The 24,605-nt window shown below is 47.5% G+C and overlaps 1 protein-coding gene across 1 annotated transcript in view; it reads right to left on the bottom strand.

The window, feature by feature from the left end:
• Positions 1-14,757: 14,757 nt before the first annotated feature.
• LOC8031792 (gonadotropin-releasing hormone II receptor) overlaps positions 14,758-24,605 on the bottom strand; it is a 141,450-nt gene continuing 131,602 nt past the window's right edge. Inside the window, exons 3-4 of the mRNA XM_040218927.2 lie at positions 21,208-21,759; positions 14,758-15,084 (exon numbers count right to left, since the gene is read on the bottom strand). Coding sequence (XP_040074861.2) covers positions 14,999-15,084; positions 21,208-21,759 — 638 coding nt within the window. The 3' untranslated portion in view covers positions 14,758-14,998. The remainder of the gene's footprint in view (positions 15,085-21,207; positions 21,760-24,605) is intronic.

The following is a 24,605-nucleotide window of genomic DNA, read 5'->3' as shown; positions in this document are numbered from 1 at the left end:
CGGCGCGAAGTTGCAGACGCATGCGTCTTGGCGTTGCACTCGTTGTGGGACGCTGCAAGACACGCTGGCGGCGACGCTAAGGCGCGCTAGGCGTCGCCGCCTGGATCCCCTGGTGATGACGTCTGAGGAGCGCAGGCCTTGTCGCCTAGCTGGTATTCATAGAATGCGTGGACTGCAGAGAATGGACCCGACGTTGGATGTACGGCCCTTCCACACATTCGTGTTTGTCCGCATATGTTCCCGTGCGCATGAAATAAGCGCGGAGGTATGGGGTGTAGACACCCATTTAACATTAGAATTACGTGGTTGTTTTTTGTGCTAAAAATAACGTTGTGTAAAAGATTAAAAAAATGAAGTGTCGGTGCTGCTGTTGTTGGTTTGTTTGCAACAATACCGATGGCATATGGCGATGGAAACCGGATTTCAATGATCTAACCTTTGCAGAAAGTTGGCTCTATGGTTTGCGAAAGGGCAACAATGACCAAAAGTTCCGTTTGCGCATTTGACGCAGGAATATATCTACGCAGTAAACTTGACATTTCGAGCTGATTTCAGTTATCCAAATTTACAATAACAATTTCGATTGAGGAAGTTCTGCCGTTGGTGCCCCACCAACGCCAGAAATCTTAATCGAAATTGGTGTTCTGAGCGTAACGACTTATACGTCCCGCATAAGTCGTGACACTCGCGGTAATTTTTTTGTGGCCATGGAGTCAAAGCTTAGGCGCAGTGGGAAACACGTGTTTCCCGTCTCCCTGTCTAGGTCTAGCACACGCAGGCCCTGGGAGCGTTATGGCGACGTCATCCCGGATTCGGGGGCAGGGCCGCGTTCCTCGAAGAGGGCGTGTCTTCCCTCGCCCTTTTGGGTGAATGTGCCTCTGACGCACCCTTGGAAATGATTATGGACGCAGCCCATCTGCGGGATAAGCCACACCACCTACCCCGAGAGCGTCCATTTTCCGCTGTCTAGAAAACCGGCCACGAACGGCGATCGTCCCTCTGAGGGGAGGAAGTGGCCGAGTGGGCTAACGCGCCTCAGCTCGGAGCGCGGAGCGAAAGCTTGCGCTGGGAAGCTCCTAGGTTCGAATCCCCACCGCCCCCGCTCGTTTTGATCTGGATGAGTTCCGTACCGGCACGCGTTCGTGTAATCACCACTGCGTGATGCAGGTTAGCGGTTGTACTGCACTGGCTAAATTTCTCATCTACAGCTAAGAGACCGATTACCCGTCGTGGCGTATCATCAAGGCAGTATAAACATACAAAACAAACCCATTTTTCTGGCCGTCTGGCCATCTGGGCGGAGGCTCTGGGCCACGGAATCTCGTTCGTTTTGGAGCTTTCCCCTTTCCTCGAATCTGCCTAAAGCGGCCGCGTGGGCCCCCTCCAGGTGAATCTGTTTAATGCGACAGCGCCGACATTTTTCCGTTCTTTTCTTTTATTAGCTTTGCCGAAGGCCACAGCGTGGTGGCACAGGAGCCAAATAAGCCCGCGTCTTCAGTATCTGTGTTTTGGAGTGAATCCTCTCCTCGGAGTCCACGGCAGCCTCCGGACGGACCCGGCCGTAGCAGTCGTCAACATCGAGCTACGCAGTGGGATCAACCTCGAGGTGCAGTAAGGCAAGTCAATCCCACAGCGCTTGAACATCTTGAGCGCCCAACAAAGCAGTGCACCTGCTCTCTTCACTCCTCATGAAATGCCACGGAACGTTGTCCATGTGTATAGACATTTTGCACACGTGCAATATTGCAGCCGTCATTGCTGACCTGTTTTTGGCTTACTGAGGCACTGAAACGGTTGTTGTCGAGTTTTCACAAATGACAATGCTGGACAGAAGGACATAATAGAATCTAAAATGGCAATAACCTGGCCTGCTATGGTAATGATGCTGTGAAGTACACGGTATAATAGGTAACAGAAACTGAAGGTCTGGGCTGGAGCGCCCATGCAAAGCTCCTGCAAAGAGTCTATACTTGACTGTAAAAAAATGGGTGTATTATTACACCCTTCGTCCTATATAATACACCCCAAAACTTCAGTTCGACTTACAGCGTACTGACGTCAAACTGACGGCCCCAATTTTTGCGAGAGGCTGAATAACGCTGAGATATAACATAGTAAACAGCTAACCTACCACTTAAAAAATACAAAAAAAAACAGCTCAGGTTTTGTAGTAGGGCCAGGAAAACACCGATTACTTCTTTTGCAGTCATTGCAGTCACGTACATTACCTATTTTAACAAGTTGTACCACACGGCTATCAAGCCTCTCGTGAAAGTTTGTGCCGTCGGTTGAACGTCAGTGCGTTGTACGTCGAACTGAAGTTTTGGGGTGTATTATATGTAACAAGGGGGGTAAACATACACCTTTTTTTCTTAGAGCATTTGGGGTAACCTTTCTTGGCAATGAAGTCAAAGCTAGAGTCACTAAATAAGCTACGCTTCAGAGTAACGACATTTCAACCACTTTGGTGCTTCAAATCATGGTTGCCAGTTATCTGAAGCTTTATTTGAAATCTCAGGAAACATTTCCTTGCCCTCCAGAAATGTCCGGAGGGCATTTCTGGAGGGCAAGGAAATGTTTCCTGGTGCCAGCTGGTGTTTGCTCCGGAGCAAACACCCTCCAGAGCAAACACCAGCTCCTAGGTAAACGCAGCGCAGACGTGTTCACCATCGATTCAAGTTCATCATCTGTCTACGGCAGCTACTGCGAACACCATTGAGATCGGAAGCATAAAAATGCAAGGCAGCAAACAATGGGTTTTTCTAGCCGCAATAATTTTTCAAAATGCGGTGTGGGGGTACAAAAAGGAGAATGAAATTACGCAGTTGTTAGTCTGCGCCGTTCATGCATGCTGTTTTTCTTCTATCCTCTCCTTTAGTTTTAATTTTATCAAGTGCGTTTTTCTCGCATCTACGCAGCGCTGCAAACCATCACAATAAATGAAGGCCCTGAAGAGATCCCACTCCAGCAACGAAGCGTTGATGTACAAGCTGCCTCCGGCTCTAGCCAATAGGAGGTATTCACTGGACGCCATATTTGAGGGCGATGTTTAGAGCGCATGCTCAGAACGAGCTCACATTAACAGCCTGCTAAGACCGGCAACCTTGATATGCTAAATGCACGCTCCAAAAGGACTGCGGAAGCTCGCCGTCGGCTCGCGCTCAGCAGCAGCGCACACGGATGTGGCCGCCAGTGAATACTCCCCATATACATAACTACAGCGTCGTCTGCTCGTTGATAAATTTTGCAATGTGTCGCCAAAGCGGCGACGTCCTTAACGAAACGTAATAAACAAACGAGGTCATAGAGTCGAACTTTATGATATGTTCGCTTTTATTCTACTCTATAGGTCAATATACGGGGTGTTTATTTTTTAGTTCGAACTTTTTTTCTTAAAGGGAGGTGAGAGATAGACGAGTGCTGTCTTCACTGTGTGTTTATCAAGCTTGACGGACGTAAGATAAGGAGATAATTGCCATGGTAAGTAGGTTAATGAGCTAAAATTTGTTAATTAACTTTTTAACTACTGGTTTTAGGGTGAATACGGCAATTGCAGTATCGACGGAAAATACTATTAGACGCCAGACCAATTGTAAGAATTTGCAAAAATACAACGCTTTTGTTTTAGATATTAATTGATAAATGTTTACGATTCTTTTTTAAAACTCGATATGAAAGTTGCGCGCGTAAAGAAGGCTGTAAGCCCTGTCCCAAATGACGCTTATAAGAGTTTCAATTATGTCGTCAGTACCCCGGCAGCAGGTCCTTGCAAGGCCTCCTAGATTAGAAAGCGTAAGTGCTAAATGTGCTTTTTAGCTAAAAGTGCTAAAAGAGGCAACCGCAGGGTGCAGTTTCCACACGAGTGCTCCGTCATCGTTCGGCGGGAAATCGTCTTCAATCAGTGAGAACCCGAGTTCCTGCCGAACAATGACGCCGCAGTCGTGTCCAATGAGTGAGAACCCGAGTCCCAGCCGAACGATGACGCCGCAGTCGTGTCCAATCTGCGTCCAGGGCCACCCACACTAGCGAGAAAACGCGCCCGGCGCGCCGATAAATCGGTTAAGCGGCAAGATAAAGGGCGTGTCTCTGCACGCGCTCGTGGCGCTGACTGTGCTTCGGCGACATTTTGTTACTTGCCGCGATCGGCGTGCCACGCGCGTTTTCTCGCTAGTGTGGGCGGCCCTTCCTACGGTGGCCTATTTTTGGTGACGCAGGCAAATTCATGACTTTGCTTTTCTTATCTGGAATTGTCTTTGGTTGGTACGCAGGCGACAAGGCCTGCTCATGACGTCATCGTTAAGTGCTCATCGACCCGTCCAAGTGGCAGACACGTCGAAGCTCGTCGAGAGATGCCGCAAAGCGGCAGGCGCGTTCGTTTTGGCGTCGCCGTGTGTAGCGACGCGCTTGTTGTACAGGCTGCAAGACGCGCAGGCGCAACAGCTCCTGGGTGAACTCAAGTCCTTAGCGCTCCTACCGTGACGGGGCAAGAGTGAAAGCATTGGCAGAAAATAGACACTGCAGTATTTGCGCGAAAGAAAGGGAATCGCACGTGTATTTTCCGTCGAAAAACAAGTGTGTTCGTTTGCCTTTTTGACACTAATTCAGCCAGGGTTTTATTTAAGCCGAAAGGAGTGAGGCACACATTATAAACATCATTCAGATGCATATCCGATGTTTTGCGGAGGACATGCTTTTGTCGTAAAAATATAGGATTATATACAAACAATGTAAATCATTATGTACAAACAATATTGACTATGGACAAGTAATGTGTGAGAATATGGGGATTATATGATTATTTCAATTACACTATAAACAATCAATATATGTGTACAAACAATATTTATGGTTGTGGACAAATTATACATAGAATATGTACTACCTTAATCACAGTTACCTTAAAGGGATACTGAACCGAAATATCTAGCTCACTAAACAAGGCCGGGTGGATAGGCAGGAAGCTGCACAACCAAAAAATATCACTCATACGGCGATATATCTAACAGATCGCCGTATTTTTTGGAAAAGAAGTGCGCGATTGAACCCGGCGGACAAGGCCGACGAGGCAAGGCATGTCACGATTCCCATTCCCTCTCCTCCTCGCTATGTCCCGTCAAGCTGGCGAACCGAAGCGAGGAGGAGAGAAGCGAGGCCGCTTCTCCTCATTCTCAAATTCTCCCGGAGGACAGTTACGTCAAGGAACTCGCTTATCGCGCCCTTCTTTTCCAAAAGTACGGCCATCCGTTTGAGATATCGATGTACGAGTGATGTTTTGGAGCTTGTAGCGTCTCGTTCCACACTTCTGCAGCCTTACTTTCCGAAATCCAAATTTCGGTTCAGTATCCCTTTAATCACAATTAGCGGAAACACAGGAGCATGTGGCTCCGGGTACTAGCAGTGCGCTCTGGCGGCCGTTCGCGCAACTGCAGCGGTGCCCAGTGCTAGCGGCGCCGAATTCAGAAGAGGGACGTCTGGATTTGGCTCAATTCCTAAAAATAACTACACTGTGGACACTTTGTGAAATATATCTGCTGTTTTTAAAAATAGGTCATGCACCCGGGCAGTGGATACCAGTTCAAAAATCGCTGTATAGGGGAATGAAAGGGCATCATTAAAGATTGTGTTAAAATACTTGTACTTTACTTTTAAAGTACATTGTATTTATAGTACTTTACTTCGAGTACATTGCACACAGTCTACTTAACACTTAAGTTGAAGTACATCAAGTCTCATTTACTTTGTACTTTACTAAGTACCTTTCAGATGTATTTTATCCAACACTGACTGTAGCCGCTGCCGTAGATGATCCCATTCTTTCAACACGAGAAATCCGTGAGCACCTGGGCTGGGACGCCTCAGATGCCACAGTCCGTTGCACCCTGAGGAGCGCCGGTCTGATTAACGGCCATCGCTGCGCAGAATCCTTTACTTACAGCGTCAAACAAAGAGGCGAGGCTACGCTTTGCAACTGAGCACGCGTCGTGGATGGCAGATTACTGGAGCCGGGTCGTGTTTTTAGACGAATCCACGTTTACCACTAGGCAGGACCAACACGTGCGTGTGTGGCGAGTTTCCGGTGCACAGTACGCCCGCTGTTATACGTCCAGAAAATCGTTCTCGTTGCGAAAACTTTGTCTCGTTAGTTTGCGGTCTGGCAGCGCACTTCTTGTTTCCGTTCGGCAAAACAATGTTATTTCTCAACTCTTCAAGTTTATGCAGTGCTGCTTGTAATAAATCTTCAGGGATTCACTCCCATCGATATTTTGTTTTCTCTATAATACTGCGCCCTCATCCGCCTATATTTGACGTTCTTTTTTCATTTCTCCTTTTTTTTTTGTTCCTCATCTCTGTGTACACTGCTAGACAGTTAATGTGACTGTGCGCATTGCACATTCGAAGTCGGTCTTCTCCCGCACTAAAAATCCGGCCTACGTTCAGCACGTCGCTCACAGCGGAAGGACGTGCGGCAACGTTTGGGGCGCAGTCTCCGAGCACGGCCGCGGTCCGCTGCACCGCATCGTTGGAAGGCTGACGTCCGCACGCTGTATACTGTGACGTTGTGGACACCGCCCTGGTACGTTTCGTCCATAGTGATCTTTTTCCCAACCACAACGTTTCGTTTCAACAAGATCTTGCGCACGTACAAACCGTGCGCGTGGTAACGAACCACTTGCAGCAATGTGAAATAGAAAAGCTGGGGTGGGTTCCAAAAAGCGCAGACATGATAGTAGTTGAGAACATGTGGGGCCAGATAAAAGTGGCCAAGGTGCAAACGCCAATTTATTCGGCCACCGAGGACCTACAATGGGCCGCCGCTCTTACAGAATGGGAACGCTTGAAGGCAGACACAACTTTCGTGTCTAACTATTACGAGTCGCTGCCGACGAGAATGGCAGCTGTTATCGAGTTAACCGGGGACTCGTTATTGAGCTTGTTTTGAAAGATTCGCTCATTTCGTTTAACTGCGCAGGCAGCTGTTTTTTCTTGATTTCTTTCTACTCGAAAATAAAGATTATATTCTTCTTATACGGCACTCCTTGTGTAAGCCTTACCATTACGACAATCGACTGCAGTAAGTCATTCTGTTGCGTTACGTGCAAACAACGGGGACGTCTGTTCTCCGCAGACCAAAGTGCACATTATGATTTCAAAGGTCAAAAGGCCGCAGGTTAGAACATCAATAGAGCACGGGTTGCAAAAGCAATCGGCCGCCGCTTAAAGCAATGGGCTGCGGGTTAGAAAAGCAAATTACCAAGAGTTAGAAAACCAAATGGCCACGAGTCCGAAAAGCATCTATCGAAGGTTGGGCCGCGTTATTAATGCAGAGGCTTCGGCCGACGCTGCATCTTGTGGTAACAGGTCGAGCTGCCACTCAACTGCACGGGATTCAGATTCGACGATGCTGGTACTAATGGACACCATATAGAAATAAAAAAAACAACTAAATTGCTGATTTGCTTTAGTACATATGGACACTAAAGAAGGATCGGCAGAGGCACACTGCTGGAGGCTTTTATTTTACCTCAGCCCCAGTGAATATACTGATCTTCACGCTAGCACCGGTACCACGCGCGTAGCAGACGACGGGCGTAGCAGACGACGCACGATCGCTCCGATGTACGCGTTATGCGCGTACGCGTAATGCGTATGCGCTGTAGTTGCGCGCCGGACCGCCAGAGTGCTTTGGTAGTACCCGGAACCACGCGCTCCTGTGTTCCCGCTAACTGTGACTAAGGTAGTACATCATATGATTATAAAAATTACACTATATCAAAATACTTTATATGTAAAAACGATAAATATGACTTTGTACAAAATAAAATTGGTATTGGAGCAGGTTTTCTGCTTCGAGGAGTTCTAGATTTTCGTTTCAATTATATTTCTCAATTGCTTCAACAAGCCTGCCGCTCAGTCTACAACAAAAGATTTTCAGCAAATCATTTGTGCTGAACCTCAACACATGCTTTAGCACCAGCTCGCTCGTCAGTCTGTCCTCCCAGGCGTCGAAGTCGGAAGATTCCTCGTCGCCTAGCAGTTCCAATGTTAGAGACATGTACAAATTACTCAAAAAAGGTAGTTAAGTTAAGTTACTGAGTATCGATGCCAAAAGTAGTTGAAGTAGAGTAGAAATTACGCATTTGTAATAGTAATTGAGTAAACTACTAACTACTGTAAAAAAGTAGCGAATTACTTTGAAGTTACTTTCGAAATTACTTTTTATGTTTTTGTGGCAGCAAAATTAACAGAAGTTTTGATCAGTGAAAAACCATGCGAGCCGGAAATAAATACAGTCATTTTATGACTTCCAAAATAGTTCATTCGCTCGCTGAAGCAATTGTTTTTCAAAGTTGTTATCGGAGAGTTTTCCTCTTTTCCTTCTAATGACGTCCTCGGTCAAGCTAAAAAGACGTTCCACCGTGGCGCTGGATGCAAAGACAGCGTTCAATTTCAGAAGCAGGCTGTGCAGGGTCGGGTAAGCGAGTGTCGGCATCTTTGGTATCCATGACGAAACATGTGAGGCTTGCCCCGGCTAGAGGGTCCTTTATAACAAACTCTCTTTTTTTTTTTCTTTTTTTCTTCGGAAAGTTGAGATTGTTATGAATGGCCCCTCTTTATTCTCATGACGTTCGGAGATTTTGCCGAGCGAGTGCACCTGACCGTCAAGGGATGAAGTCTCGCGCCACGACGATGAGATCATCCGGACGACTGCGCGTCTCGTTGCAATGTTATAGCTACGCCACTTAAAAAAAAATGTTTTTTGCCGTTGACGTTGGGTCCAACAAAAGGATCTCTCAAGGATGACTTGAAATCCTCGCCGGCCACTACGGTATCCTGACGCGCCTGACAAGTAAAACATTTTCAACAAAGAGGGAATCTCCCTGGCGTGGAAGGCCGGAAGGACGATAAGGATTACGTGAACAAGCATCGGCGCTCGTACAGTAGCCGCTGGAAGCGGGAACATGCTCCCATGAACGGATTATCCGTGTCTGCGTTTGTGCGCGGGGGAGTCCGGCTTTGCAAGGGAGTATGCGCTGACAACAAGGCGACCATGAGACCAGGCGCCCAGCTGCGAGGTCATCCCAGTGGCGCCTACCGTGGAACCTACCACTTGAGTCAGAACTCACTAAAGGCACACCATGAAAACAACAACCCTCGGAGTGTCCCCGTCTTTCACGTTTGCAGCTGGAAACGCGGCGCTTGCGTGCATTACCGGATTAGGTCAACACCCGACCAAGGCTTGTCAAGCACCTCTGACTGCGTTCGTGCGCGCCGGTGTTATGTTTTGGCTGCTCGTCGTCGCCACCTTGGCCCAAGGACGCCTGTGATGCAGTTTCTGGGGCTGCCGAGTGTGGGAACGGAATGTGAGGGGGCCCCTTAATCTGCCAGCGTCTTATTTATTTCTGCACTTAAACTTTTGTGATGAAAAAAAAAAAAAAGGTTAAATTTCGAAAGTAGTTAGTAATTTGAGTAGAAGTTACCTGAAAAACGTAGTTAAATTAAACTACTAATTACCCAAATAGAGTTGTAATTGAAAGTTACCAAGTTACTCGGAAAAGTAGTTAAACTACAGTAGTTTGAGTAGAGTAGTTGAACTACGTCCAAGTCTGCAATGTTAGGTACGTGACAAGCTGACGCTGGTTCGGCATTTTGAGGAACTGAGACTTTTTTTTACAGTTGTTCAACAGCAACGTAGTTGTATGGGACGGCGTTTACAATAAACATCGCTGAACAATAAAGCAGGCCTCCTCGGTCCAGCTCTTTTACGCGGTCGTAACGTATCTGTGAGATAGAATCTCTGAATGGCTTCCTTACCGTCAACGCGGCCCTGCATTTTGCGCACTTCAGCTTTCTTTTCAAAGCGGCGTAAACTGCATAGCCTGCCAAGTAGATCAGGACAGGGATAATGTCCCTTACTTTTGACAGCGCCTCGTCGGTTACTACCAAGTTGCAGCTAGGGGGTGGCGTGCCTTCTCGTTTGTGAACGTCCTGCCATTCATCGTCTCCAGCGCCAGCTTTTCTACAAGCCATGGCGATTGACGGCAGTGTGTTTTGGAGCCGCAACTAATGTTCGCCTTCGCAGACTTCCCGCATCGACATATGATATTGGGCGCCAGACAGTTGCTCGTGTTTTCCGAAAAGGTCTTCATGGGTCAAAGGGGCAGTGACCAAGCATCCCATAGCATTGTCCACATATGAAGCTTCCTGAACTAGGTCCTCGCCCGTGAAATGACGCTCACACACCTTGAAATATATATTAGTTTTGTATAGATGACAGCTACTTGACAGGTGTGATAAGATATGAGGCGACTGCTGCCCCTATTATGTCGTCGTTCTACTACTCCGGCCTCGATTGCACCGTCTGCACCGCTCTTTGTTTTGCATTTTGAGGAAAACCCACAAATGTCAAAAATGAGACTCACCTTTGTGTGCTTGGACGGAACCAAATCCTCTCGTGGTATTGCACGTATACAAACCTTCCGCAACAGTTCGTCTCGGGAAAACGAAAACAAATACACTTTCGTTCCCGACTTGTAGCTCGAGCTGCACCGTGACACATTAAACGTTTGCGGTATGTCGATATCACTTTATAGTCGCGACATAATAATCCTGGGACGCGCACAGAGACGATGCAGACGCCGATAGCTCGTACACTGTGCCAGTAACTTACGCAAGAACAGAATTCAGAAACAGCGCACGTGTCCACGGAATCTACAGCTCGGGCGTTGTGGCATGAAAGTCTCACAGAAACGTGCCGACAGTCTGCTTCGTGAGAACACCAAACAAGTTTATACAGCCGTAATGAACGTATAAAACGAAAAGACTGCCCGTTTTTCCGTGACCCCAGCCAGCGAAACGGAGAATGACTCGTCTGCTTTTCGACGCAGTGGCGATGGCCTTGAGACTGCTAGACGGGTCTCGGCGACAGTGATTCGGAAAGGCTCCCTGTTCTTTTGACGTAATCGGCGCCGCAACACATCGAAGCGGGGACTGCGTAGCGCAGGCGCATAGGGATTAATTAGACATATGGATAGATGGACGCTGCTGAGCCGGGCGGCGTGTCATGTAGCATATAAACCCTCGTCGGGCATGCCACCTTTACTCCTTTTTATGATTCTTTTACTAGTCTGTAGTTCGAGAGGGTGCATCAACCTCGAGATCATCTGGCGGGCTAGTTGGTTGAACATTCGCTGCATATAAACGGTAGCAAGCGCTCTGCTCTGTTTAGCCGCATGAAAATCCTAAAATGCTTCGGGGAAATTAAAACTGGCGAGCTTTGCGAGACACAAGACATTCTGCCCAGAGTTGATGCTTGCGTCAGCGCGCACGTCAGTGGCCTTAACATAAAAATAACTTTATTACCTAAGTCTCGATGCTTGACAATTCCTGGCGCACTCTGACATTTTAGATGATTATTCTCTCGAACTTTCTATTTTTCTTTTTATCGTAATCTTTGCTTATGATTTTCCGTGACTTTATCGTTTTCAAAAGATATATCTTCTGTGGCGCGTTACTTGAAGCCCTGTAACCTTAGTAGTTTCTTTTTCATTAATGCAAATGGGATTACCGTGCACTCTAGAAAAAGCCCGTGCATCTACTTTCCCGCACAACACTCGGAGAGCCAATCACCGCAACTAACGGAAGCAGCTCAGCGAATGACGATGCCGAAACATATGTTTAGACCAAAAAACGCTGTCCGAGTCCTGACATAGAGCAATGCAAAACGTCACGCTTGCATTGCATAATATCACAACTCAAACTGCGCAAACAACTCGTAGCGCAATGTTGTAATATAAAAGAATATCCCCTCATAGACAGCAAACTTGAAAAAAAGTGCTCAACTTCTGATTTTATTGACGTTCAGCTTTGTAAGAAATGAACTCTTCACCTATTGCGATTGCTATAACCCCCTCGCGCTGATTTCCACCGAGACATATCGTCTGTGTTTTCAGCGGATAATAAACACATGCCTCTGTGCTCAATGAATCATTCATTTCTTAAAGGGGCGATGCAACGATTTTTGTACTTTGCGCAAATACCGCTCAGGACGAATCCCTGACGGCAATGAACTGTGGAACATGCGATCGTTTTTCACCACGCGCAGTATCAGTCGCAGCAAAAATTAAAGAAAAACGAGCACCGTTCACCTCCTCAACTCGCAGCCAGAACAAGCGGCCACATCTGGAGCGAATTATATGCCGCCAATGTTGATCATAGCCACGCGCTGGGGTTGGCAAGCCACAGGACACGCGCTGAGTTCCAGACATTTTATGCCTCGGCTATTAGAGAGTTTTAGTAGATCGTTCCGATACCTCCGATAGCACCGATAACGATACTATGCATGCACAAGGGAGGCGGTGGCGGAGTATCGGGTATCGTTATCGGAGTCATGGGAACGATCTACTAAAACTCTCTATTGTCGTCATCGCAGTGATTGGACACGGGCCACTCCCCGAATGCTTCTCGAGCTATCAATTATCACGAGCCCAAATCGAGTGCTCACGCAATGCTCAGGTCCAGTCTATAAGCCGTATTCAAATATCGTCCCTGAAGGACGCTGCAACCACCAGGGTACGTCATCGAAAATTGCGAAGGGGAGATTGAAAGAAAACGCTCGCTTTCTCCTTGAAATTACACCGCAACAAAGAGGTTTCTTGGTCAGTGGCGTTCCGTGCGAGTGTACTTGGGTCCCACTAGTGCCAGTCAGCTCATGCAAAAAAGAAAACGCTCAAAACAAATATCGTTCCACCGCCCCTTTAATTATTGGCAGATATACTTGAGAGATAGATAAATATTTATTTCGGCTCAGGAGAGCCGCGACGACGAAGAAAGGCAAATAGCCTATAACTTTAAGGCCCTCAGAGCCACGTCCAACCAGGATGAGATGGTGTTGTACAGATGAATTAAAAAAAAGGAACTGAGAATGGCGGCGTATCCTTCGCGCTAAAGGGCAAACTTGAATCATTAAAATAAAAAAAAAAAAATGAAATATATCACATTACGTATTTGTTGAGTGCCCAAAGAAAAGAATTTAAAACAAAATGCACGTGAATACACTTAAAGAGATACTGAAACAAAGAATTTAGTGTCCATAATAAGTGGCACACGTTCTTTACACGAGCCAGCAGCCGCTGGTGTGTGCAGGCACACGCAACGAAAATGACATCAAAGACCTCCATTCACGCTTCAAAGGACAGTGAAGTGCATGGGCTTCGGGCCAAAGGAGAATAAAGACAGGCTTTTCATCTCTACGAGTGAAAGCCACGTGCTTGTTAGACCAATTAATCGCTTCCCTTTTACACCAGACACCACTGTGTAGATGAAAAAAATGTGTTTATTCTCTTTTGGCCCGAAGCCCATACATATTTCACTGCCATCTTAACCGCGAATGGAGGTCTTTGACGCAATTTTTGTTACGTGTGCTCGCGCACACCGGCGGCTGCTGGCTCGTGAAAAGAACGTGCGCCACTTATTATGGACACTAAGTTCCATGGTTCAGTATCCCTTTAAGACTGCTTACACGTAGGAAGGCGAAAGTCTGTCAAGGATGACGTCCGGGATGTTGTCGAGGACGACGTTTAGGACGACTTCTAGGACTACCTTCAGGAGGACCTCAAAGAAGTGATCTAGGCCGACGTCGAGAACGACGTCTAAAAGTCGTCTAGGACGACGTCGAAAACGACGTCTAGAGGCGGACACTTAAAGAGGCTGTGGCGTATTAGCGTGGGCGGCCACGTTTGCTTTCCGAAGCCCCCGTAGATGCAGACGCTGGTGCCGATGTCCAGGCCGTAGATGTAGACGCGGTCGCCTCACAGTCTACCGACCGAAGCACACAACGAGCACAGATCAAGTCCGAAGCGCACCTTTTGCACACGGCGCTCCGGCGGTGACATCACGCTGATGACGTATGATGAAAAGATTGAACGTGGGGTTTGTAATAAAAGACAAGATTTCAAAATGGACATAAAGCTCAGATTTTGGGAAAACCTTTCACGATCCCTTTAAGGCCACAATCACACTGCTAATAAACATACCAAAGAAAGCCTGCAGCAGACACTGTTTGAGGCATTTCTTGTCTGACGGTCCTGACACATTGGTCATACAAAGACTGTCCATAGGCATGTTCGAATATATGTACGAAGCAGGCATACTTCAAGAGTGCTTGAAGCTAACTCTTTCTTCACGTCTGCAGAGATGTCTTTTGTATGATGTCTGGCCATGTGACAGCGGTTTTACAGAGTATTTACTTGTTTTAATGCGAAAACATTAACTGTCTCATGGAGTGAACCGGCGTTATCAACTTTTGAAGCCGCGCCAAACGGCACCTGAATTCCACTGTTCGATGGAGCGAAGCCTGTAGTCTGTAGCAGCGAATTGATAGATGGACTCCAAATGGCTGGCGCGCGGCATAGTTCCAAGGAACGCCACCCCACACTCCATGGCGCCGTGGCCCCCACCGAGAGGATCAGAAGTGGCGGCGGCGCGAAGAACGACATTCATGCTTTCGCATTCACAACTTGTAAGAAGTGCTTAGGTGTCCTCGAAATTTTGTTTTCATAGATTTACACTTTGAAAATAAAGTTTTGAATGAAAATAGGAGCATTCCTTCAAGAAATTGCATTGTACTGCTGCTGTTATAAGTCTGTAGATTTGAACATGTAAACCTGATTTAATTTCACACATATTTGGTTTTCACTTCATTACATTGAGCCAGCATTTCTTCTTTCTTTTGTCTTTTGTACTCGGCTGTACCCAACATTTCAACAAGTTCCTAGGTTGCATGCACGGACAAATGCGGTCGACACTGCTCGCGAGCGAAACTCTGGACGATGATGACTCCGACGACCAAAGGCAACACTTGAAGGTTCTTCCGAAGCCACGACGTCTCGTGTCCATCTTTGCTCGCACTTACAAGTCTCCTAAGCATCCTGCACCAACTAGCCCAACGACGAGTCTCGATTAACCACGTGCGTCTTTCCATTAGTGTTCGAGAAGGGCATCACATGCTGTGATTGGTTGGAGAAGACGTCTGCTTAGGGTCGTGGAGGCTCGAAGATCCGAACTTGGAGCCCTTTCCGTAGCGACCTGCGCCAACAAAGTCAATAAAATACAATATTAACCGGCAGTTGGGCTGACTATAGTCCGTTGTAGCTCAAGGAGGTAGGGCGAGGGTAAGACGGGTCGGGGAGGAGGAAGCAGACAGAACGCTGGACAAGAGAGGCGGAAACCTCCTTCCCTCTTTAGCGTTCCGTCTGCTTCCTCCTCCCCGGCCTGTCTTACCCTCGCCCTACCTTCTTCAGTTGCAACGGACTATAGATCGCGGCAGTATTATTGGAAGAGTAAAAGTTATCGCCAAAGAAAATATAAAAAAATACTATTAAAAAACTTTAAAATTACCGTGGAAATCGCAGTGGGGAAAGAAAATAAGAGTAGAGTTATTTAAGCTACTACTTTTAGTTAGTTACAGTTTTAGTAACTATAGTCACAAACAACTTAAGAAACGGAGGGCACGGAGATTTCAGGGAATCTTATTATCGCTCTACAACCAATTAGATTGCCTCATTTGCTATTGAGAAAGCCGAAGAGCCCATCACGAAGCAAGAAAAGTGAACATAATGAGCCATACCTTGCGGTTCATAAACTGTCAGTGATTCTAAGTACATTTCGAGGTGCAGCAAACGTTTCGTAACACGTTTTTACTCAGTAGCTTTCAAATAGATTAAATTAAATGTAATTTTCGAAGCTCCCCTCAACAATTTCTAGCGCGCACAGAAGTCTCTGTTCACGTAAATCGTTTACCTCGTCTAGCAACACTGCTCGGCTAAAAAAACAACAACAACACATTTTGTTCGTTGCGAATAAATGTACAGCAAGAGGTCAATTTGGCTTTGGTGATTTGTCGATATAAGTTCAAGTTTACACCGTAAATCGATCATTTATTGGATGCGGTACGACTTCTAGGTTGAGGTAACTACCCTCCATATCACGTAACTATAGTGAGTTGCAGGTTAAGAATTGCGTGACAAGGTCCTCCCACAATGCCTTTCCCTTTTCTTTTAACTTTGGCAGAGCGAACGCTGGAGATGTGGTGAGTGGAAAGGAAGCAGTCATGGTGAGCTTTGCAGGAAGGGGGGGGGGGGGGAGGGGGGGGGGAGGGGGGGGGGGAGGGGTGGTGCTGCTACTCAACCTACAACAGACTGTAGCGGCTACACGATTTAACGCCTGCACATTTCCCATCCATACCAAAACCGGCAGGGGCCGGGAAGGAAGAATCCCTACACCCTGCAGCACAAAACTTTCGCTCGATGTGAGCATGCTGCAGTGAAGTCACACCATTAGTAGCTTTTTACTCTTCTCTAAACAGCAGGAAGTCAAGGCAATACAAATTGTGGCATTTCCCTAAAAACAATATGAAGGCACCCTGGCGGAGACAAGTCTCAAAAACTACGTGTGCGAAAACGCACTCGCGTGGTATTGCCCTCATGTTTTCGCGCCGTCAACATTGCGCCCGTTGCACTTGAGATTGTTTTAGCGCGCCATCGCGCTTCCCCCCAAATCTTTCTAAATATTAACTCATTTATAGGTTTTCGATGGCGCTCAGCAAGTTTCACATTGAAACCGCTAGTCTATGTTCTCTCACTGAAAAGTTAATGAACAAGTTTAGTTAAATATTCGACATACAATGATGATTTGCACGTTATAACATGTCCCCCTGGCCGTAAATAGCCTGGGCAGGCCTCATTCCTGTAGTATTCTTTACTCTCTTAAAATAAATCTGTAAACTCTAATACAAAAGCAGCATGTATTTTTGGGGCTGCTTGATTCGGCTTGTAGGGTCGGCTGCGCTCGGATTGGTGTAAAGCGAAATAAGTGGGGGTGTTTGGGAGTATTAGCGGGGAAAGGGATCACCTGATACAAGACCGACAGTTGACAGATCAAACGAGCACTTCCGTCGCCCTGTCAGCTTAGCGTTGAACGAAGCACACACGCAGCCAGCGGTGACCCTGCTCATAGCCTTCTCTATATTGACAAAGCCTGGCAGATTGCCACGAGAAGCGGCCGCCGAAATTGAAAAGGTAGAGCGGCAGACAACGGATGAGAGGAAAGCCTAGGTGACGAGCGCCCCGCTGCGGCGAGACACCGAAACACACTTGTCCCGTGCGATGGAATGTCCGCTCGTGCTCCTCGCGTTCCTCGAGCTACCGCTTCTTTTCTCGTCGGGTTTAAAAACCATGTTTCGGGTCCTCGCCGCTGCAAAAGCTGTGCGCTGACGTCCAGGTTCCCCGAGAAATGCTCTGCGCTATACCAGATCCTCGCGCTCCAAATCTGCGACCGGGCGTTCTATGACTCCGTTGTCGAACTGCCAGGCTTTGTGAGTATAGACCTTTGCAGAAATCGCCTCCTGCGCGCTGCCATCTTTGTCTGCTGGGCTGTGGAACGCCTTCCAAGCATGCGCTGTTGATCTGCTCTGGAGTATATCGGACGCTGCGCATGCGTCCACAGCTCAGTGACTCAGCATTTTTTGCCCGCTCGCTTCGTTCGAGACTGCCGCTGGAAAGGTCTATAGAGGAGGCTGTGCCCTGCCTCCATCGGTGGCCATCGTCAAACCACACTAGTCGCTATTATCGCGCATTCACAAAAGGAGCAGTAAGGTTTCAGCGCGAAGATGGCGAGCAGTCGGCTGGTCTGACTGCGCAAGTGATTCCGTATACCACGCGCACCGGATCCACTCGTCAGACCCTTTCTTTCCGCTTCGAAGGAGGAAGAGTAAATAAATTAAAACACTTCAAAATGAAAGGAAGACATACCTGGAGGGAGCAAAACAGTGACGCAAAAGAAACGTTCTTGGAGTCAAATGCCTCAGGGAGTAGCGGACGGCTTTGAGAACTGAACTTTTCCTGTTTACCTCTGGGCGGCACAAAACGATCCGGATAGAATGCCGGGAACTCAATTTTGTTTTCTCTTGACTGTTACCTTTTTTAAGGCAATGTTTGCTCCGCTAGAAGGTCTAGAGCATGGGCATTTTCGTTCTGAGAATACATTTTTTAATCAGCTGGGATTCGCGGAAACCCCGAGGGTTTGGCGCAAACCTGAATCTCTAACTTTTTTAACGGTGTCTTTGAGGATCAATCGGTGTCCGCGGAGACGGATTTGATTTCCATTCATTTCGACTCTCCTTTTTCCTTTTTGCATAAAATGATATCTGGATTTTCATCATCTCCATGCGCTTTACCGATTCGACATATATAAGATTGTACCGCGCCTGCATCCTTCCAAATCAGCATTCGATGTCTGTCAACATGCTACATTACAATTTCAGAAGGGCAAAGGAAAAGTAGTAAGAAGAAAATAACAGGAAACACAGAGGAACCTCTTTTAAAGAACTGGAAAAAAAAATAGATAAAAAACACACACACAGACACGTATAGAGGTACCCGGGTCTACAAAGCAAGCTCTCGCTCGGAATTGAATCAAATGTACATCGATATACAGTATGTACAGTACATATTGCCGCTTTCTCGGAATCAAGCGGCGGCAGTGGGGCGGCGGCTAGCTGCTTTGTTAGTTCCTGGAAGGATTCAGAAAGAACTCGCAAGTTCCATTTATTTTCTGCTTGTGCATATTGATATTTTAATATTTTTCCTGGTGGTATACGAGATGTACGCTACCCTCGCTATAAAAGAGCCTGCCGTGGCTGCAGAGACTGGGCAGTCTCTCGCCAGCTCTCGATCCAGCGGTCGCGCCGCCTTCGACGCTAGAAACGCCAATACCTCTGATTAGATTTTTCGGAACACTTTCGCCGTATTAAACGTTTATGTTTGAACTGCATTCGGCCTCTTTGCCTCTCATTTGTGACAATATAATTAGTGGGGAAACTGTGAAAGGAGGGGAGGGTACAGAGAAGGGGAGAGAAGGAGGAGGACGGAAGGAGGAAGAGAGGGTACGGAAGAGGACGAGGAGCATATACCCTCCCGTCTTCCTTCTTAAGAGCTCAGCCTTAATTTCGCATTAAAGAGATTTGTAAACGTCTTTCATTTTTACAGCGGAGTTGTTAAGGGCTAGTTTTCCCAGGATCGTGTCCCCCGCAAAGAAATGAAGACACCGAACTCTGGACACCTACCGCCATCTATGAGCGACGGCGGCAAGCCACGTCTCTGGTTGCCGCCGTCGCTCATAGATGGCGGCAGCCTTTCCAGTCTGGCTTGCCGACTTGCGGCCGGCCATTACTTTCGATTGTACAGCTCCGCTGGTCTTCCTTCTTTGCCAGAGTAGAAAGGCTTAGCATCTTTTGGTTTTTGGCTATGTTTTGTTTCGACGATCTCTGCGTGCCACATTGTGTTCAACGGCAAGCCAGTACATGTGGAAAACTGGTAGCCAGCCGTCGCCAGAGCCTTCGACGCTGGACGTCGCCCCACGGGCACCGCGACCGCGAGGAGAACCCAGTCTGGCCACAGAGTGGCTAATTTCCGTGCGCCAGCCCTGCGAGCTCTTCCCCTGCCCGACTTCCCCCGCCATTGCGACGTCCCCCAAACCCCTCCTCTTGCACCTAGAGCACGGCACCACCACGAGGTAAGTCCAAGGATCTTCAGCTCCACCTCGCAAGCCCCGTCGCACTCGACTGCCCCACTGTGCGGTATCGACTATATAATTTTAGTGCACTTTCTTATCTTGCCCCCTAATATAAAATTTCCGTGTTATTATACGCCTTATTATATGACATTTGTTTGAGCCATTGTGTAGTATTTTTGTGTGTTTTGTTTTATCCAATAATGTTTTGGTATTCAATGTGTTTATTATTCCGTTCGCCCCACTGTCCTTGCCTTTGTCCCCCACGCACAATGAGCCGACGCCCTGTGGTAATTTATTTATGTATATGCATATACATATATAAATATAAAAAAATACAGTATGTATGATAAAAGTGATATTGTTCTTTGTTTTTTTTTGTTTTTATTTTGTTCGGAATTTGTGTGTACATAATCTTAGTGTGTTTGATGTGTGTGTATTCATTTTGTCTGCGGTGCGATGCACCACTGAGAAGGCATGTTGCTGCTGGTGTGCATCAACAAATAAGCATGTACATAAACATAAAAGACAACGATCCTACGTGACTGCAACACTGCTTACCAAAGAGAACTGTGCATGCCTGGAGAAAATTTAAAAATGCTGGCCAATGCTGGCCATCGACAAACGCTAAAAGTCAACTTGCAACGTCGAACGAGAAAAATATATAATAAAAAAAAAGCGTTATCTCTTTGGGCGGGATGCTCTAGCTTCCAGAATGGTATTAGGAACGGGCACATGCTAAATCGAGCAAAAACATTACTCCTACTCTGTTGCTGACATTCTTTTTACTGACACTCCTTCTACAAACAACCCCGCGGTTGCCCACATTAGATGTGGTGACCGCGCATGCGCTGAAATTAGATTCTCGTGAGATTAAGTGTGTGCGCATAAAAGGGTGCAGAGCTTGTTGCAAAAATAAGAACTGCAACCCTGTATTTTATTTAATTCAGTGATAATGGCGTCACTGTGACACTCAGTACGAATGCACCATCTATTTTTATTACTCTGGTGAATTTAAGCGCATTGAAGGGGAACGATAGACTGTTTACTTAAGATTACTGGTTTACAGGGTGTATGTTCCTTAGGTTTTACAGACTTAATTCTTAGAAAAGTCGTCGAAGCTACACCAGTTCGGTCAGTGAAGGTGAGTTATATGGTTAAGGGGACATATTATAGGGGTTCTAATTGTCACCATGAGTCGGATCATTAACCAAAATTTGTTACTTAACTTTTTAACAGCCATGGGCCGGTTGCAGAAGTGATAAGTTTAGCGCAACACTGGGCTTTCCCCGCGCTCCAAGTATTTGTTTTTAATGTACTGATTTAGTGGGTTTTTTAATTTTTAGCAAATTTCTCATGAAAATGAAATGTTTATTTTTCAAATTAAAATGTTAATTAATATATTTTAATGAATTATCCGCTTATCATGGCGATTAGCCGCCTAATAATTTTCCAATGGCCATAGGGCCATATAAATGGCCTGCACAACCCGTATTAAATATTATTTCACGACTTTGTTAAACAAACTTGTAAAGACTATAAAACACACAAAAAGATTTGTATGATGATTATGCTAAGGAGTGAAATGACAATTACTGCAAATTCTCACGGGCATGACCTCGAGCGTGCGGAGGAACTCACCCGATAAGGCACAGCTTTCGCACGAACAGTCCGGCAGGTGTCTCGCCTTGGAACACTTACTAAACAGTTGTCCCTTGAAGCGAATCGTCAGCTCGTACGGATACACGGAGCTGTCCGACGAAAAGAGCGAATTGTCCCCGACCGTCGTCTTGTCCTTGGGCAGCACCACGGGCTTGACCTCGGGCACGATCATCGGCGCTGTCTTGGCGTCCCGTGCCCCGAAGAAAGGACACCTGACGCAGAAGCGTCTCCGGGTGAGGGTGTAGCTGCCGTACACTAGCGGATTGACGCACGAGTTGGAGACGGCGAACATGAAGAGCGACGACTGGAGGTAGCCGTTGACGTGCTCGGCGCCGTCCGGATCGAACTGGTACCAGAGCACCATGGTGACGTAGGGAGTCCAGCACCAGAAGAAGGCCAGCACGATGATGATGGTGAGGCGGAGGGTGCGGTTCCGGGCCCGCTGCATGTGGCGCATGTCCGAGCGACGGAGCCGCATGCGGCCCTGGAACTGCCGACGCTGCTTGCTCAGGTCGTCCAGAAGCAGCACCACTGCGCACAAGATGGTAGACACGGCGGTATTCATAAAACACCATTATAATCGGCGTTACAAAAATAATCTTACGCTATGCGGATGACTAGTTCGTCTGCTTCTTTGGCAGGGGTTGTGGTGACGTCAGAACGCTTAGCTCTGATTGGCTCGGACTGAAGGATGGTAGGTAGACCTCAAAGCATGCAGCGTTGAGGTCTACCCACTATCCTTCAATCAGAGCGAAGCTAGGCATTCTGACGTCACCACAACCTCTTCAAAAGAAGCAGACGAACTGGCGGCCATATATCTGAGTCTATTAAAGCCCCTTGATAAAAGCGTTTTTTACAAGTACCGCCGACCATTGTTGTGGAAGCGCTCGAGACACGTGCCATGAGCGGATGCTCCGCCGCCATTCGCTTCCAAGGCCCGCTCATTTCAGTGCTGCGCCGCCATTTGCTTCCAAGGGCCGCTCGAGACATGGGCCTCGTGCACTCGCGCATTTGACGCTACTTGCAAGACAAGCGCAAACACATCGAGGGGCTTTAGAGTCTATTAGGGTGCCTACATGTCTGTCTGTCTCAGGGTGAAGACATCCATTGTTGCCCTGAATGTGCCAGCGCGTGACGCCCATGCGCACTCGGTGCGTGACTCGGGCGGTAAAATGGCGTCTATGCATTAGTCAAAGCTACGCGCTCGAGCTTCGTGACACCGGATTGCGCGCACTTCAAAATGCATAAAAAAACGATTGGGCGGAAAAATGGCTGAGATGTCACCACTCAAGCAAAAGCGCGCGTGTGTATGAAGGCACTCTAGAGTCTATTGCTTCTGAGCGCCGACTGACGGCGAGCGCGCACAGTTCTTTTTGCTAGGTGCATTCCACACCATGAAGATGGTCGTTTTTAGCAGCCTATAACTGAGAGTTTGTTTTGAGCATGCGCGCTGAACAGTGCACTCAAATATGGCGTCCAGTGAGTAACCCCTACAGTCCCTGACAATGTGAAAATGGCACGGAAAAGACTAAGCTGTTCCGCCTCCAGCACGAGCTTCTCGCCTTCCACAATGATTTCGCATCTGGTACACGTCGAGCGCACGCGCGCAACCGGAGCACGGCGGAAGGTGTAAAGGGCGTGCAGGAGGCCGGGCGTTCGAAAGACACTCCCTGTTGTTCTCACTCTGTCAGTGACAGTGCCATTATCGGTGTGGGTTGCGCATGTTGTATTTGTGTTGGGAGTAATGTGTGCGGGGCTATACATCGTCTCATCCTACGATAGACTAAGGGCCGAAGCTACGGGCCGCCAGGTCCAATCACGCTACAAGCTAAACTATGACATACTTAACATTGATTAAGGATGGACGAATAAAGATCCTTATCAAACTGCGCTGCATCATTTCTATAGCTTCGACAGTGCAAAGAGCCAGTATGTCGTGGCTTTCTTTGCAATGTAAAATTGATGAGTCACTCAGTAACTTTATCGAAACAAAATACCAGGCAATTCCTAAGTGGCTCGTGATTGGATCTGGTTGTTCGTAGCTTTTGCCATTAGTCCTTCGTAGGGTGAGACGAAGTATAGCGCAACGCACACATTTTTGCTTATGGTTGCTCAACGCATTCTTCTTCCTCTGGTCATTGTCAGCAGGATCAAGCCAGAGCCGCGTATATGTGGAGAGTTAGGTCAATGGGAGGCGCGGGCAGAGCCAGGGCGTGCGGCTGACTTGGAAAGAGGGCTTGGCATGCTCTCTTGACGAACCAGAAGCCGAAGAGAATCCCCTAGCGGTGGTAGCAAGAAACAGTTCTGATCAAAGGTCTATGTTCGTATATGGTTTTAATAAGCCGGTAAGAGTGAAATGTAGTAACTCTACGTGGTTGAAAATAGGGTGCACGTGTTGTTTTGATCATGATCATGCCGAAAGATGTAAGAAACGAATGCGCCGCTCAACTCTGTTTTGCGCGAACAGAGTGTGACCGCTCGGACGGCAGATTTCCGGCCCTCGGCGCTTGGAGTACGGATTATGTCGATTGTTCCGCTAGTCGCGCTCTTCCACCATCATTTCGGATGAGCGTGATTGAAACATCACGTGTACCATATTTTCAGCCATCAAGAGTTACTCCAATGCAGTTATCAGGTTTGTTTCTCGCGACCACCGCCAGGGTATTATTTCCGGCTTCCGGTTGGTCACATTCGAATTTTTGAAGACGCCCTGTAACACGCCCAGCCCGCTTTCGGCCAATGGCGCCTCCTCATTTGTCTCCTTTACTTCCCAACGAATGGCCAAACTCTCTACATATACGGCTCTGGATCAAGGTAATGCCAGAATACGAAATTATATTCTTCACTTCTTCAGATGAACGCTCAATTGAAAAAAAAAAAGACGAGAGCGAGAAAACATTGAAGGAATACCAGAGGACGATCAGAAGAAAAATGCCAGCAAATTAAGAAAGGAAAGTGCGGTCAATTTGGGTCAAGAAAAATCCACACATTTGGGGGATAAAGTATGCGTACATTTGACACTAAATGGTTGTGTTGGAAAAAACAAAACAAAAACAAAAACGAAAAAAAAACGTTCAGCTTTTCTACTCTCGTGAAGAAAGAAGACCAGCGGAGCTGTACTCGATACACTGCCGCAACGCGCACGCGCCCGTTTCCCGTTTCTTCTCGTCCGACACGCCGCCGATCGTGGATATGTCTCCGGCGACCCAGAGTCGGCCGCACACGGCGCACGTGACGAACTCCCTCCGGAACATCGCCGTCGCGCCCGGGAACTGTTCAGTCGGCGTGGAGTGCAGTCGTCGCCGGGCCTCGCGCTTGCGCTTGGCCTCCGTGGCACGATCATCGTCCGTGGCGTTGGCCCACCGGCGCCCTTTACA

The sequence above is a fragment of the Ixodes scapularis genome, unplaced genomic scaffold (assembly GCF_016920785.2).
Source record: "Ixodes scapularis isolate PalLabHiFi unplaced genomic scaffold, ASM1692078v2 PGA_scaffold11__112_contigs__length_91849675, whole genome shotgun sequence".
Taxonomy (NCBI): domain Eukaryota; kingdom Metazoa; phylum Arthropoda; class Arachnida; order Ixodida; family Ixodidae; genus Ixodes; species Ixodes scapularis.
This window is presented reverse-complemented; position numbering and strand designations above follow the sequence as displayed.